Here is an 18,326-nt window from a genome sequence, read left to right on the forward strand (position 1 = left end):
TTCAGGGCTTTCGCGGGCCGAATTAATTGATGTGGCGGGCCGAATCTGGCCCCCGGGCCTTGAGTTTGACACCCGTGGACTAAACAATTTACAATTTCAGAAACCCGAAAAGGAATGTTCCAAATCCAACATTGACAGCTAAATCAACCAATCATTTTGGTCATTTCCGCTGAGTCTTTATTTTCTCATTCGGCACTCTGCTGACATTAACAAAATAACTGGTTGATTTTGCTGTCAATCTGGGATTCTGGACATTCCTTTTTCAGTTTATGAAATTGTAACTCTTTTCAGCTTTTGTTTCTGTTTTTAGAGTTTCAGAAAAGTGTTTTGTCTTTTTTAATTTATTTTCTGTCATAATTTATTTCATGAAATTATAAGGTGTTTTGTACTTCCAGGCCACCGTAACAATGTAATAATATTGTAATATTTCAGGAATGTAGACTCATACATCTTCTATGTTTGTCTTGTCTTTATGGCACAAGATGCGATACAACCACATAACAACCCCAATGTGCGTCTCCACTCTTTTCCCAGCAATACTCAAACGCCTTACTTCCTATACTCAACGTCACTTCCCTATCTCTCCCCGAAAGTCCCGCCCCCAAGTCAAAGTCATTGGCTAACACCCCGTAGCCAGCCGCTACAATATGAACAACACAAAAAGATATTTGGGAAAATGAACATAAAACACTGAAAAATATCAATCCTACAGCGATAGTAACGCTAATATTTATATTACCCAAGGTGTCGATTTTACTAATAATTGGAGCGATCCAATCAAACTCATGAATAAATCGTCGAAATAAACGAGTACTTTCTGTGTGCCGAGCCAAAATAGGCGGCTCGTTAAAAACGAAGAAACTTCCATCACCAAGGGCAACCCCTTGCCAACACACGCCAACTCAACACTTGCTGCGGGGTGTAAATATGTCTCGGGCTCAGGCTGAACGCGTGATTGAAACAATTTTAATAGAATTAACGCAAATGTGCTTGACAGGACCTTTGTCGGGGGACTCAGTGGATTCCATGGTGGTGAGAAAACTACATTGTTTCCATGTTTCATTTCAGCCGTCCATACACCTTCAACTATAAAATAATGTGTATTTTGTATCGTCCATACACTTTCAAATATAAATTAATGTGTAATTTATATCGTCCATACACCTTCAACTGTAAAATAATCAACTATGGTCGAAGGAAAAGCGAACAATGTCACTTGAGGCTTTCAATGAACGTTAGCGTAATGGATGTCTTTCTCCAACTACGTGGCGACGTCACTGGCGACCACCTCTGTAACAAGCCAGTAGCATATTGAATTAAATGAATTATGTATGATTTTCTGAGGACCAAAGGGGGACACAATCCGTAAAAGTTGGTAGAAAGTAGTGACCATTCCCGAATCATTAATCTATTGAGAAAAAAAATCAGTGTGAAAATATCGTGAGACAAGAACATATTCTCTGTAAAGGTAACAACGTTTCATATAAGGAGCCCTACTTTACGTAATGCCTTTTTTTTGTTTTCAGATTTATTTAGTTACTTTGTTAATGTACCCTTTTTCTGTATTTCAGGAGATGTGTGTTGTGCAGGACACAAGGGATATGTATAATGTTGATCAGACACTGACCAACTATGACATGCAAATATTTAAAGAGGTGAGTTATTAACACCATGGGCTGGCTCTCAAAATCTCGGTATCAAACTGATACCAAGGGCCAGCAGTATACCGACACTGGTCCTTTTTACATTTGTACATTTTTCAAGCTCATCAAATGATTTTTTTTTGTCTTTAATTTAACTTAATGTATTGAGCAAATTATTTGATTATGATAATAATCAGAATAAAACACGGACAAAGATATTAGTCAAAGGTTTTTTTTTCATCTAGAAATGTATTTGTTGCCTACAGTGCAGGCCACACGTTTGGATACACCTTCTCATTCAATGCGTTTTCTTTATTTTCATGACTATTTACATTGTATAGATCAGGGGTCACCAACGCGGTGCCCGCGGGCGCCAGGTAGCCCGTAAGGACAACATGAGTAGCCCGCTGGCCTGTTCTAAAAATAGCTCAAATAGCAGCACTTACCAGTGAGCTGCCTCTATTTTTTAAATTGTATTTATTTACTAGCAAGCTGGTCTCGCTTTGCCCGACATTTTTAATTCTAAGAGAGACAAAACTCAAATAGAATTTGAAAATCCAAGAAAATATTTTAAAGACTTGGTCTTCACTTGTTTAAATGAATTCATTATATTTTTTACTTCGCTTCTTATAACATTCAGAAAGACAATTTTAGAAAAAAAATACAACCTTAAAAATGATTTTAGGATTTTTAAACACATATACCTTTTTACCTTTTAAATTCCTTCCTCTTCTTTCCTGACAATTCTGACAATGTTCAAGTAATTTTTTTTTTTATTATTGTAAAGAATAATAAATACATTTTAATTTAATTCTTCATTTTAGCTTCTGTTTTTTCGACAAAGAATATTTGTGAAATATTTCTTCAAACTTATTATGATTAAAATTCAAAAAAATTATTCTGGCAAATCTAGAAAATCTGAAGAATCAAATTTAAATGTTATTTCAAAATCTTTTGAATTTCTTTAAAAAAATTTGTTCTGGAAAATCTAGAAGAAATAATGATTTGTCTTTGTTAGAAATATACCTTGGTCCAATTTGTTATATGTTCTAACAAAGTGTAGATTGGATTTTAACCTATTTAAAACATGTCATCAAAATTCTAAAATTAATCTTAATCAGGAAAAATTACTAATGATGTTCCATAAATTATTTTTTTAGGTTTTTCAAAATATTCGAATTAGCTAGTTTTTCTCTTCTTTTTTTCGGTTGAATTTTGAATTTTAAAGAGTCAAAATTGAACATAAACTATGTTTCAAAATTGAATTGTCATTTTTTTCGTGTTTTCCCCTCTTTTAAACCGTTCAATTAAGTGTAAATATAATTAATTATTAATAATAACATAGAGTTAAAGATAAATTGAGCAAATTGGCTATTTCTGGCAATTTATTTAAGTGTGTATCAAACTGGTAGCCCTTCGCATTAATCAGTACCCAAGAAGTAGCTCTTGGTTTCAAAAAGGTTGGTGACCCCTGGTATAGATTGTCACTGAAGGCATCAAAACTATGAATGAACACATGTGGAGTTATATACATGTTTTATATTGTAGTTTCTTCAAAATAGCCTCCCTTTGCTCTGATTACTGCTTTACACGCTCTTGGCATTCTCTCGATGAGCTTCAAGAGAAATGGTTTTAACTTCACAAGTGTCATAGTTTTGATGCCTTCAGTGACAATCGACAATGTAAATAGTCATGAAAATTAAAAAAAACGCATTGAAATGAGAAGGTGTGTCCAAATATAACAAGATTATGTAACAACATCAACAAAATAATACAAGTATTCTCTTTTATTACATACAATTGATTAAGAAAAATAAATTCATTAGTGCACCATTTTTGCAATTCACCATTCAAAAAAGAGAGAGAGCGATCGAGAAGAAGCAGGTAAATATTACTAAGTAATTATTGTTAAGTTCGCAACGACCGTTTAAAATAGCACTGCACTGTCAAAATCCACGCAATCAAAACTGTACACAGGGTTTCAAATGGAACACTTCTGTCAGTACAAAGAATACAGTATAAGTATACTGTATTCACTGTGTACTTACAGTTCCTGAGTGTATGGATTTTGAAAGTGACGTGTAGTTCCCTGAAATGAGGGTTGCACTAATTCCCCACTTCCTCTTCTCTCTTTTTTAATGGGGAATTACAACCACTCATGTTAGTCTTCTATGTTGTGTAGTCAAGATGGCGACTAATGAGGGTTGCAAGTGTCCATCACTGCACACTTATCATTTTTGGCCATTATGTGTGCAACACATTTTGCAGTACGACTTAATTTTAACGCACTTACAGTATGCACTCAGTCTATGTTGTGAACGAATTAAGCGTACTGATAAAGGTATTGGGTTTGAGACACAGAAACATTGTTGTCAACTGCTTTGTGAGAAAATTAGTTATTGGTTGTCCTACAAGCTGCAAAGATGATTGCATCACTAATTTTCCTAATACGTCATTTGCATCTAATTGATTGATAAGTGGCTTTCAACAGTCTCTTTGGCTCATTTAGGACATTATCAGCAAAACAGTTCAAGTGGCCAAGAGGGTCTGAAAAGTTGCTAACCAAACATAGACCAGTTGTGTCTAGAGTTCGACTGTCTGCAGTAGAGGTCGACCAATTTTTTTTTCAGGGTTGAAACCAATTATTAGTAGTGAAGGAGGCCGACAACCGATATCTGGAGCCAATATTAATTTGAAGTAAAAGTTAATTAAACATGAATAGTATACGTTAGTTAACAGCTGCAGAAGGCTTTAAGTTTTTTATTTTAACATAATTTTTTAGGAAAGGTCAGGCCATTAGCGACATAGTTTAGCACAGTGGTGAAAGCAGCTGAGCAGACCAGATAAGAATTCTCACAAAAACTCAAATAAATGTCCCGTCAAACATCAACACATATTTAGGGAGAATTATTGACACTGAGAGCAAATTTTATTTTTAAATAGAATTAAAAAAAAAGGGGCCTCAGCAAAAAGGTATATTTTCTCATGCAGGGCATAAGGACTGGGGCTTGAGCAGTGGTCGTTACCATTTACTTCAATAATTATTTATTTTTAAAAGTACTAAATATTGGTGTCTTATGTGTATATTGTGTCTTCTGATGTAGTTCTGTTGTAGTTGTAAAAGAAAAAGTTGATGATCGACCACGCCGATTACCGGTCGGTGACATTAATCAGAGCTGTCAATCAATCAAACAACGTTTATTTACTGTGTAATTCAATCACACATGTCTCAAAGGGATGCACAAGCCACAACGACATCCCACATCAGGGAAAGAAAAAACTCAACCCAATGGGCACAATGAGAAACCTTGGACGGGACTGCAGATGTGGGGAAAAACTATAAAATTGCATTTAATATTAGAGGGTGTGTTGCATGTGATTTACTGAGACTTCATGAACAAATTGATAACACGTGCAAAAGTGGCGCAGACCGCGTTTTTTAAATTAGGTTGTTTTTTTAAGTTCCCTCCACATTCATGTCATCACGCTCCTGCCTATGGGGGTTTGCAATGTTAAACAAGCAGCACACATCTATATTATGTGGCACTTTTTCTGCAATATAGAATCATAACAATAAACTTGTTTTAGCACGATGACGGCATGTTCTGTGGGGAGGCGGTGTACCATCACAATACCGCTGTGCATTCATGCGTCTGGAATGATCCAAACGCAAGAAAAAGCATATTACGACACGTCTTTTTTTATAAAGGAGATATGCTGTGATAATATATTTTCTAAATGAAACGAATGCCATTAAAAAAACACGAACAGACACCAAAATACATCAATTGAATGTTTTAATCAGTCCCTTAAGTCAGTGGTTCTCAACCTTTTTTCAGTGATGTACCCCCTGTGAACATTTTTTTTCATTCAAGTACCCCCTAATCAGAGCAAAGCATTTTTGGTTGAAAAAAAGAGATAAAGAAGTAAAATACAGCACTATGTCATCAGTTTCTGATTTATTAAATTGTATAATAGTGCAAAATATTTCTCATTTGTTGTGGTCTTTCTTGAACTATTTGGAAAAAAAGATATAAAAATAACTAAAAACTTGTTGAAAAATAAACAAGTGATTCAATTATAAATAAAGATTTCTACACATAGAAGTAATCATCAACTTAATGTGCCCTCTTTGGGGATTGTAATAGAGATCCATCTGGATTCATGAACTTATTTCTAAACATTTCTTCACAAAAAATAAATCTTTAACATCAATATTTATGGACCATGTCCACAAAAAATCTATCTGTCAACACTGAATATTGCATTGTTGCATTTCTTTTCACAGTTCTTTTTGACAGACATTTAAAAAAAATCTCACGTACCCCTTGGCATACCTTCAAGTACCCCCAGGGGTACGCGTACCCCCATTTGAGAACCACTGCCTTAAGTCATCCAGCATAAAATAATATGGCTGACTAGAACATGTGTCTAATATTTTTATTTTTTTTTCAAGTCCATGTATTTTGACAAGCATACATAGGACAGACTTGGAGCGCGAACAACTCCTTTCCCACAGCCATTTCTGCGCAACTGCCAGTTTAACATGTTTTTTCTACACACAAAAAATGACACAATGTGTGGCAGCACAGCACAGGGGTTAGTGCATGTGCCTCACAATATGAAGGTCCTGAGTTCAATCCCGGGCTCTGGAACTTTCTGTGTGGAGTTTGCATGTTCTCCCCGTGACTGCGTGGGTTCCCTCCGGGTACTCAGCTTCTTTCCACCTCCAAAAACATGTACCTGTGTGAATGTTGTCTGTCTATCTGTGTTGGCCCTGCGATGAGGTGGCGACTTGTCCAGGGTGTACCCCGCTTTCCGCCCAATTGCGGCTGATATAGGCTCCAGCACCCCCTGCGACCCCGGACAAGCGGTAGAAAATGGGTGGATGGATGGACACTGTGTGTGATTAATTTGTGTTTGCATCTTCTCCTCCCAGAAATGTGGGTGTTCTGATGATCAGCTCAGTTTATGAGCATGATTGGCTTCCTACCACCTCCAAAGACATGCACCTCGGGATAGGTTGATTGGCAACACTAAAAATTGGCCCTAGTGTGTGAATGTGAGTGTGAATGTTGTCTGTCTATCTGTGTTGGCCCTGCGATGAGGTGGCGACTTGTCCAGGGTGTACCCCGCCTTCCGCGCGAATGCAGCTGAGATATACTCCAGCACCCCCCAAAACTCCAAAAGGGACAAGCGGTAGAAAATGGATGGATGGATGGATGGATTTGTTCAATTACCAAGCTCGTAACTCAGAACAGAGAGAGATGACATTGATGACAGTGGTGGAGAAGACAGTGACATTTTAATTTGGCCTGTGTACAGTGACCAATTTATGCTACATCCTTTTTGTTTGTAGTTTATGTTTTGGTGTGTTACGGTGGTACCAGTCTTGCACAATAAAGCAATTGATCATGGATCACCTTCTCGTCCTCCTTGTAACGTTTACACAGACGTTCCAGTATGTTTGTTTCTTGTGTAAACTCAGCAGGAACAATGTGTAACAGACAGTACAGTATATTAGCTCTTTACTGCTCAAAGGGCTACTTCAACCGACGGTGGAAATACTGGTAACTGAAGGTACACTCGCACTTAAATCATAACAAAAAGTCCAAAGACAGCTCGTATCTCAAGTTACTCGTAAGTTAAGGTACCGCCGCAATGTGTTAATAAGTGTGGGCAATCAGGTGGGAAAGCTGCCACAAATAAATGAATGTATGGGAAACATTAGTGCTGTCTGATGACACTATTTGACCTTTAGAGAGTCTGAATTGTTATTGTGAATATAAATAGAGTTAGCAGATATGACACTTAAGAAATAATCCCTCCACCTTTTTTCCAGTATAATTGCTTGAGTTCAGCCTGTGTGGATATGAAATCTTAAAACTGTATTTAGTTTACGCTATTTCTTACAGATCTGTACGGCGAGACGCACAACTGCAAGCAGTCCATCCCTTGACACAATCAAAATGCAAGTGTATTTTGATATGAATTACTCTTCTCGACGTAAGTGAGTTTCGTGTGTTGCACACATGGTCATATGCAGTGTTTCAATGTAATTGGATAAAGTTTCAGAAATACTTGGTTGTATTCTTTTTAAAATCAAAAAATGAACATAACTCTTAACTCACATGAAGAACTAGAAATCCAACAAAAGCCTGAAGCCCTTTAACCAATGAAACCATTTTTTTGTATTAACCTATACATGAGCAAATATGCAATTGTCTATTATTAGTAGTATTAGTAGTAGTAGTAATAGTAGTAGTAGTATTGCTGTTTTTATTGTTATTATTGTTATTGTTGTGTGAATGCTAAAGAGCACCAACGTCCCTTTACTTATTTTCTTTACTTCCAAATATCTCAACTGATTGAAACAGGTAAGTTTCAAAATGTTTCAAAAGCAATGGTCAATCTATTTCTGAAAATATTCGTACATTATATTTAATTCCATATTTTCCATGACAAAATTCCCATTGAAAATTAATGGGTAATTTTTTGAAGCTTTCAATTTGTCACATTTCTGAAACCGATTCAAACCATTTCAATATGAAAATATTGGCTCATTCAGGCTATCAATTTTCCACATGGTGAATTTCCACAGCTGAGATAGGCTCCAGCACCCCCCCCCCCAAGAGGTAGAAAATGGATGGATGGATGGAAATTCCAGATTTTCCAAAGACAAATGCCCATTGATCTTAAAAAATATCTACTGTACTACTTCCACATTTATAAAACCTTTCCAGCAATTAAAAATTAAGGTTAACAATGTTCCTCATCCCTAAACTTCAGCGTCTTCTTCCTATGAAATCTTTTCATTTGTTGTAGACACCCTGATGTCTTGTGTAGAGTTCTGGTAAGTGCAACTGTCTGTGTTCTGCATGATAATTTGATTTTAAATGTCAAAAAATCAATTGAGAAAAGCTACATTATGCATTTTCAATTATATAGTCAAATAGTTCGATGATGGCCTGACCAGCCGAAATCATTGCATGCATTGAACATCCGTTAGCTCCAGCAAGATGTCCAAAAACGGCCAATACATGTGGTCACATTCCGCTGTGGTCGCACTCTTCTCTTCAACTCTAGCAGACGAGACAATGATATGCATTAATTCAGACTGTCCTGGTCATTTTATCCTTGTCTTAATGATTTTTTTCAGGTTTTTCAATATAATTGATCAGAATAGATTTTATATTTTCCAGGAGTTTCTTTTATCATTTTATTCTGAGTGATGTACACTGCATCCGAACTTCAAGTGCAATATAATGTTTCTCTTTCCCAGGGAGCTGCACTTATTGCAGCCTCAGAGGTGCATAAGTGGATGCAGCCTCAGAGGTGCATAAGTGGAGAAAAAGTAGTTAAGGCGATGGACGAATACAGAAGGCCAGTTTTGACAGGGAATCTTAGGGTTGTGCCACCCAAAGTGCGCATATTGGATAAATGCTCGTATTGACAGACCTAAGTCAAAGGGGAGAATGCTGCACATCCAGAAACTGCGATTGTGCCGTTTTTTTTACCTTAAGCACATGAGAGAAAGGAGCCCCATAGCATACTTCAGCGCCTCTCCCGACAACCTCCCGGCAGAGATTTTCTCCCGACAAACTCCCGGTATTCAGCCGGAACTGGAGGCCACGCCCCCTCCAGCTCAATGCGAACCTGAGACTGAGTGGGGACAGCCTGTTCTCACGTCCGCTTTCCCACAATATAAACAGCTTGCCTAACGAATTCAAACGAATGGAAACAAGAATTTCAGTTCATCCAGGACAGTTCGAAAGGGAAGGTGTATGTTGCCTGTAAATATGTAGAACAGACTTCTCCATTGAACACGGTGGCCGAAATGATATATTCATCATGAACGGAGAAATTAAACAGGACAATACTGCCATCTAATGGATAGCCACCGGAACACTGAAATTCAAGTATTTCTTTTATGTAAATAAAATAAATAAATATATATATATGTAGCTAGAATTCACTGAAAGTCAAGTATTTCATACATACATATATATATATATATATATATATATATATATATATATATATATATATATATATATATATATATATATATATATATATATATATATATATATATATAAAATATATATATATATATATATATATATATATATATATATATATATATATATATATATATGAAATATATATGAAATACTCGAGTTGGTGAATTCTAGCTGTAAATAACCCCGCCCCCACCCCCTAACCCCCACCTCCCGATATTGGAGGTCTCAAGTTTGGCAAGTATGACCTATAGTGCGTATGCAAACTTACCAGTTTTGTGCAGTGTGCCATGTCCTGAGTGCACTGAATGAATACTTTCATAGAAACAAAACGAGACAGTGCCTCATATTTGTTTTCTCATTTAATGCATTCGCAAGTATCTCCTGTCTTCTTTAGTGCGCAAGCAAGTCAGGCTATTTCTGTTTGTCAGCAACGTCGCCAAAATAATGTTTTCAGTAACTTTTTTACACCATCACTTTCTACACTGTACAATCTGCAGCTAGTGTAACGCATTTAATGGAAGTGTGACATCTGATCATTATTCTTGCTAATAGGACTTCAAATACAAAAAAAACATTCTGAGAAGTGCTGAGTTGGTACACACACCGAGTCAATACACTGCAAAAAAGAGCTAACAAATAAAAGATAAAAAGACCATCCATCCATCCATCCATCCATCCATTTTCTTCCGCTTGTCCCTCTCTGGGTGGCGGGGGGTGTTGGAGGCAATCCCAGTTGCATGGAAGGCGGGGGTACACCCTGGACAATTCGACAACTTATCGCAGGAATAAAAAGACTAGATTTTAGAGACTGCTAACATTAATCCATCAATCAAAATGTATTTATACAGCCCTTAATCACAAGTACCTCAAAGGCCCTCATAAACCACAACAACATCCTTGGTTCTGAACCCACATTCTGGCAAGAAAAAACTAAACCCAATGGGTCCCAACTTAGAACAGCTAATTCCTCTTCTGTGGAAACTGATCTGTCGCCACCTGATAACCTGTCCACACAGGAGAGAGGGGCAAAGCAGAAAAGAGAAGCGGCAGGTCAACTGTTCTAAAAAGGGGTCTATTTAATGGTCTTAAATTAGTTTTAAGATGGGATTTAAATGCTTCTACTGAGGCAGCATCTCTAACTCTTACCCGAAGGGCATTCCAGAGTAATGAAGCCTGAATACAAAACGCTCTAGAGCCCCCAGCTCTGGCAATCACCAATAACGCAGATTTCTGGCCGGGACATATGGTACAATACAATCAGCAAGATAGGATGGAGCCAGAATATTTAGTATTTTATACGTAATAAAACCTAAAAGTCTCATCTTAAGTGCACAGGAAGCCAGTGCAGGTGAGCCAGTATAGGCGTAATATGATCAAACTTTCTTGTTCTTGTCAAAAGTCTAGCAGCCACATTTTGTACCAACTGTAATCTTTTCATGCTAGACAGAGGGAGACCCGATCTGATAAGATTATGATGTAATGTTTATGACTCAAAATAACTAAATAGCCCCTAGAACAGGAAATTTCTAGAAATAAAATGTAAAATCTTGCCAAGTGTGAAATCATTTGCAGTGTATGAATTGTGATGAGCTAGCTATATTTTAGTGCTTTGCTAAACAAATCAATATATGAATGAATGTGACTATTAAGATGGAGGGTTATCTATACTAGGGGTTGCACGATTTCAGATTTTTTAAGGTCGATCAGTCACTAATGATAGTCAAGTCACTGATGAAGACCTTCATAGTTTTCCCTGCCATAAATAAAAACAGGAAAAGAGAATGCTTTGCAACAATGTGTATTTACATGCACAGGAATCACACAGTCATATGAATAAGCTTTAAATCAGATTTTACATCAACTTAATTTACGCCTTACCCTAAAATGCGCCGAGTATGTATGCAGTAGCTGCTCGTGCTACTGCTGCTTTCCAGCAGCTGTGCTGCATTGCATTTCTAACAGTCTCACCCCTGATGTTCCGGAGATATTTGAAGGAAATACGCAAAGCTTCTAGTTTTACAGAATGTCAGCAAAGGCGAAGCAATTTTGCATTAATAAAGGTAGTGCAGGACAGGAAGTACAGCATATAAACAAAATATAGCTGTTGATTTTCAGAATAAAACACTCCATGTTTATTAATATGGCACTTGTCCATGTCAAAAACACCAAAATCAGGTATCACGGAAGTCCAACCCACTTGTCTTTCTCTATGTAGTTTGATTTCACATAACAATTGTCTCTTGCAAAAGCGCACCAATTCACAGGGACTTGTCAGTGTCGGCACTCCTATTTCTGAACTGCACACACCCAGCGTGTCGAAGACCACAAAGCAGACAGAAACTTTTATCACAGCCACAACGCACCTAGAATCCCGTGTTGGCTACTTCTACCACATCAGTGCAAAAGAAAATAATGTGTTCCGCAGAAATCATGTGATCCAAAAAAAAAAAAGGTCAAATTGTGGCTCTTAAAGTCGATTAGTCGACTACTTTGTAAGACCCTAAAATATACAAGCTCATGAAATGTCTATAGCTGCATTTCGAAATTATTTCGAAAAACCTCTTAAATATCACTCAAATATTTTTTTGTTCTCATGGGATGGTTTTTGAGACGTTTTCATATTGAAGTTTTTCACAAAAGCTTAATAGGAACACTTTTTCCGCGTTTAGATGGCACCTAAACACCGAACCGGCGGGCCACGCATGCATGACAACTTGGGAAGACAGGTCAGGTCGTCTTGGTCTCGCTTCCAAACGGTCTGCCGAGGTCGAGCGAGGCGGCACCGCCCCATCGGGCCGTCTCGCAGCTTGGAGAGACCTGCATGTGTCAAGAGGGCCGTAAGGATGTTGCCTTTGAGCAATCACTCACTACCTTCGTCTTCTATTGACATCCCGGCAACAGCAGTGCCTACAATATCTTCCTCAAAGTGGAGTTTTACAAGAATTACGGCTCATGACGCAAAACACCCTTTAATGTAAACACCTACAAGTCACAAATGTACTTTATCAAAATTTTAGAAATATTGATTTTTTTGAGAAGAACTGCAAAGGAAACACAGCTTCTAAACTGAACTTTTAGATAAAACATTAGGTGATCAGACTTTTTAAATTCAGGTCCATGTACCGTGTAAGAACTTTTCCTGTGTGAGGATAGGTGCATGTACCTCACATACAAATAAAAGGTAAGACACCAAATGATAATTATTTTTTATAAAATAATAAATAAAGTATTTAATAATTATTTTTTTTATGAAGGTGAAATTCCCGAAAAAACCTCCAAAGTGCCTTACCTGCCTTGAACCTAAGAGCATGTCACTGGCTAGAGGGCATGGACGTTCCTAATTCTTCTAAGCATTGTATCCCACCCTCTTCCGGCTTTAATTACTTAAACTGTCCCCACGTAAAACACACGCAGTAACTCTGTGTTCGCGATTTGGCAGAGTTGAGCTATTAATGTTCGCAATCATTGAATGTATCGTGCCAACAAAATGACTGCAAATGTTAGTTGCTTCTGTGGGATTGCTTTTGCCATTTTCTGGCTGTGTGGCAGTGACAGTCATGTACGCCAGAGTTATTCCTCGGGCAACAAGCAATTTTTTTTTCAATACAATTAGTAATTGTGAAAAATATGGACATTTTAAAAATATGTTCTGTTAAAGGAGAACTGCACTGTTTTGGAATTTGATTATCATTCACAGTATGTAAGACAAGAACATTTTTTTATGCACTCTAATTAGTAATTAAATGTGATCAAAAGTTAGCTTACAGTGGAGCCTATGGGAGTCACTCTATTCTGCCGATATAAAAACATCCAAACACCTTTTTATAGACACGCTGTAAGTATATATGTAATGTAGTAACAGGCCTGGCACATTCATTATAACATGTAGTATTTACATACTTTATTCATTTTAAGCATACGGCGGCACATTAATTTCACAAACGAATCACATTGTTTGCTTTTTCCTTCGACAACATCACTGAATACTACCTAATGCAGACTTCATGAGAGACAACAAACATAATAAAACATCATTTACTGTACAATGTCTGCTCTCACTGGGATGCCGACTCTTAGGATGTTGACACAGTATATTACCATTTAGATGAAGAATCATAATCCTCGCGAAGTGGGTGGAAAAAAGCGTGTTTTCCTTTTTTTTGTTGTTGCCATTTCCGGGTCCAAGTTTTTATGTCAAAGTGTACCAACATCTCAGGTTATGGCCACATCATATTTCTATCCAGGTGAGAGGCATGATTTATGATCTAGAATTAACTTTCACGAGCTCTGAGGGCAGAAAGCAGCTCACCAGCTCATGATGTCAATACAGAATGTTGCCTCTCTGATCAATGTGCCACTAAATGTAGGTCCTTAATGTTAGCGCTTATAATAATAATATAAATATAAATAATTGGTTAAAATTCAGGTCACAAACTGTAAATGGAGTATTGTTGTCACTTTTTGGACGGTTATTTATTGGGTTTTATGGTCGAAATAGACACAATGACGTCAGAAATATTGGCCCATCGTAAGATGACTTTTATTTACGAGTTAGAATGCATTTAAAAAGACATATGTGTTCTTGTATGTCATAAAGATTGTAAATTATAGACAAAATTCCCCAAAAAAGCAAAGTTCTCCTTTAATCCACTAATAACTAATAACAAGCTAGTTGGTGATGTTCATGTAATATTTTAAATGGGTGTATCCAGGTAAATATGTCCATGCTTTTATTTTGAAGCTTACTTTTTACTGAAAAGGAAGTCAATGTGTGCAGGTTTTAATGTTGTATAACAAGGCAGTAGGTTTTTTGCTTGCATTTAATGCAATAATGATGAATATTACAACACATACATCGACATAAACGGACAGGTTTTTCATAAGAATGACCACTTTGGCTCTCAAATTTTATGTCAACCAAAAATGTCAACGTCTGGTTAAGCAGACACTATGTCTTGATTAGTAGGCTGACATAGGGCTTGGCGATATGGACGAAAAAGTATATCTCAATATATTTTTTCTTGAACTCGGTATTCGATATATATCTCGATATATTTTCCGGTGAAAGTATACATATAAAGGTATTCATTTTTGAGCGAGAATCACTGAAATTGAACTGAATGACAACTGTACTGTAAACAGTCAGTGGCACTTTTATTAACCTAGTTAAGATGGGTATTAACAGCACAGAAAATAAACTGTTTAAGTAGCACAGAATTACATAACATAAATAAAATAGAAACACATTCTTTCTACATAAAATAAATAACATAGCTGTGCAAATAATACAAAATGTATCAAACTCAGATAAAAAATACATTTGCAGGCAGGCACTTTTTAATTCCCAGTCAACGATGTAATGGATTGTCACACACGTACGGTTCTGGTCAGCGCCAAGTAAGTGACTTTACTTAATTGTGCGGCTATGATCTTCCTCACTTTGGCATACATTTTCGGCAGCATTTCTCATGCGAAATATGCCCGGCTCGGCAACTCGAGAACAGTTTTGATTTGGGCTTACATGGTAAACAACTCAAATGAACGTTTTATCCAGACGCATACATTTGTCCAAATGTGGCCAAGTAGACGCATTGTCGGTTTCCTGGACGTCGTCTATATCGCTAAAAGAAAAATTAAAAGAAGAGAATCCCTCTGCCATCTTCCACTAGTTTTTTTAATATATAAATCGCCTGCTTGAATATTCCCTCTTCTCTTCTACGACTCTCTTGTCGTCATTTGGGATGTCTGTTGTGATTTCGCTTCCTGGTTCGATGACCCGCCCTATCTTGCCTCTGATTAGCCTGTCCTTAATGTTTTGCCATAATCTCAACCAATCGTGACTCATCATTGTAAACAACCAACCAATCATGGATGTACTTATACGTGCTTGCACGTCTTGGAAGGAGGAAGGGGAGGGGTTTAGTAGCGAGTGGGAAGCGGGGGAGAACAAGGAACACAACAAATAAGCAGCGTTTGGTCATTTTAACGTTAAATAAATTTTATCGATATAACGATATTTTCTTGATTCATATCTTGTTTGAAAATATATCGATATGTCTTACAAACTCGATATATCACCCAGCCCTAATTTACTGTACAATGTCTGCTCTCACTGGGATGTCGACTGTTAGGATGTTGATACAGTATATTATCGTTTAGATGAAGAATCACTCATAATCCTCGTGAAGGAAAAAGGGGGGATGAAAAAAAGCTTATTTTCGGGTTCTTTTTGCCATTTCCGGGTCCAAGTTCTGTCAAAGTGTACCAACATCTCAGGTTGGTACACTTGAGAGGCATGATTTATGATCGTTAATTAACTTTCACAAGCTCTGAGTTGGCAGCACTGTGGCAGAGGGGTTAGTGCGTCTGCCTCACAATACGAAGATACTGAGTAGTCGTGAGTTCAATCCCGGCCTCGGGATCTTTCTGTGTGGAGTTTGCATGTTCTCCCCGTGACTGCGTGGGTTCCCTCCGGGTACTCCGGCTTCCTCCCACCTCCAAAGACATGCACCTGGGGATAGGTTGATTGGCAACACTAAATTGGCCCTAGTGTGTGAATGTGAGTGTGAATGTTGTCTGTCTATCTGTGTTGGCCCTGCAATGAGGTGGCGACTTGTCCAGGGTGTACCCTGCCTTCCACCCGATTGTAGCTGAGATAGGCTCCAGCGCCCCCCGCGACCCCGAAGGGAATAAGCGGTGGAAAATGGATGGATGGATGGAGCTCTGAGTGCAGAAAGCACTGCACCAGCTCATAATGTCAATACAGCAGGATAAGGAAGTTGCCTCTCTGATCAATGTGCCACTAAATCTAGGTCCTTAATGTTAGCGCTTATAATAACGCTATATACTCTAATATCGCTAATACTTGGTAAAAATTCAGGTCACGGAATGTAAATGGAGTATTGTTGTCACTTTTTGGACGGTTATTTATTGGGTTTTATGGTCGAAATAGACGCAATGACGTCATGGCTCCCATTGGCTCCGTCGTAAGAGGAAATGTAATCTTGTATCTCATAAGGATTGTGAATTATAGACAAAATTCCCCCAAAAAGCAAAGTTCCCCTTTAAACCACTAATAACTAGTAACAAGCTACCCGGTGATGTTCATGTTATATTTTTTGTTTAGAAAAATTTCACTTTGAGCAAGTTTCAAACAGCCCTTTTAAATGGTTAATACGTCCATACTTTTATTTTGATGCTTACTTTTTACTGAAAAGGAAGTCAATGTGTCCATGTTTAAATGGTATATAAGGTTGTGTTTAGAGATGTCCGATAATGGCTTTTTTACCGATATCCGATATTCCGATGTTGTCCAACTCTTAATTACCGATACCGATATCAACCGATACCGATATATACGGTACAGTCGTGGAATTAACACATTATTATGCCTAATTTTGTTCTGATGCCCCGCTGGATGCATTAAACAATGTAACAAAGTTTTCCAAAATAAATCAACTCAAGTTATGGAAAAAAATGCCAACATGGGGGGTAGGGGTTAGCGGGGGGGTTTATATTGTAGCGTCCCGGAAGAGTTACTACTACAAGGGATTCTGGGTATTTGTTCTGTTGTGTTTATGTTGTGTTACGGTGTGGATGTTCTCCCGAAATGTGTTTGTCATTCTTGTTTGGTGTGGGTTCACAGTGTGGCGCATATTTGTAACAGTGTTAAAGTTGTTTATTTGGTCACCCTCAGCGTGACCTGTATGGTTGTTGAACAAGTATGTCTTGCATCACTTCGTAATGAGTAAAGCCGGTAGATATTATGTGACTGGGATGGCATGCACGTAAAGGAAGTGCCTTAAAGGTTTATTGTCTCTCTGTACCTCTCCCTACGTCCGTGTACACAGCGGCGTTTAAAAACGTCATACATTTTACTTTTAAAAATCTATACCGATAATAACGAAACCGATACCGGTAATTTCCGATATTAAATTTTAAAGCATTTATCGGCCGATAATATCGGCAGCCCGATATTATCGGACATCCCTAGTTGTGTTGCTTGCATTTAACGCTGTTTAGCAATAATGATGAATACTACAACTTTTCCTGAGGGGACTCTCCTGAAGGAATCAATAAAATACTATCTATCTATCTATCTATCTATCTATCTATCTATCTATCTATCTATCTATCTATCTATCTATCTATCTATCTATCTATCTATCTATCTATCTATCTATCTCAAACACATACATCGACATAATGGGACAGGTTTTTCATAGTAATGACCACTTTGGCTCTCAAATTTTATGTCGACAAAAACGGTCAATATCCGGTTAAGCAGACACTATGCGTCTTGATTAGTAGGCTGACATAGACGGTTTTGTCGACATAAACGTCTTCAATTGTAGTAACGCGTCAATCAACAGAATATATTTTACAAGCATGACAGTCCTTATCTTTGCAGGGGAGTTCCTCAAGGAAATCAACTGGAAGCTGGAATCGAGACTTCACCAAGTGAGCAGGGACATCACAGACAGCAGGGTCAAAACAAAAGAGCAGCTAGATGTTCTTTATCGTAAAATCATCACTTATATCCTGCTGGGCTCAGGCATGGGCTCACCTTCAGATGTCAACTCTGTACAAGAGGCAACAGGTATACTATTAAACACACTGCAGAGGAAGTTTCAACTGTGCACTGACTCCATGGACAGCG

General features: G+C 37.6%; 1 protein-coding gene across 3 annotated transcripts in view; it reads left to right on the forward strand.

Annotated features, from left to right (window-relative positions):
* Positions 1-642: 642 nt before the first annotated feature.
* The window catches only part of cfap206 (cilia and flagella associated protein 206), a 57,203-nt gene continuing 39,519 nt past the window's right edge, over positions 643-18,326 (forward strand). Inside the window, exons 1-4 of one of the 3 annotated variants that reach the window (XM_062044418.1) lie at positions 643-1,032; positions 1,572-1,655; positions 7,559-7,649; positions 18,078-18,266. In XM_062044418.1, coding sequence (XP_061900402.1) covers positions 928-1,032; positions 1,572-1,655; positions 7,559-7,649; positions 18,078-18,266 — 469 coding nt within the window. In that variant the 5' untranslated portion in view covers positions 643-927. The remainder of the gene's footprint in view (positions 1,033-1,571; positions 1,656-7,558; positions 7,650-18,077; positions 18,267-18,326) is intronic. The other 2 variants (XM_062044416.1, XM_062044417.1) reach the window with 2 other exon arrangements.

This window comes from Entelurus aequoreus, linkage group LG04, assembly GCF_033978785.1.
Source record: "Entelurus aequoreus isolate RoL-2023_Sb linkage group LG04, RoL_Eaeq_v1.1, whole genome shotgun sequence".
NCBI lineage: Eukaryota > Metazoa > Chordata > Actinopteri > Syngnathiformes > Syngnathidae > Entelurus > Entelurus aequoreus.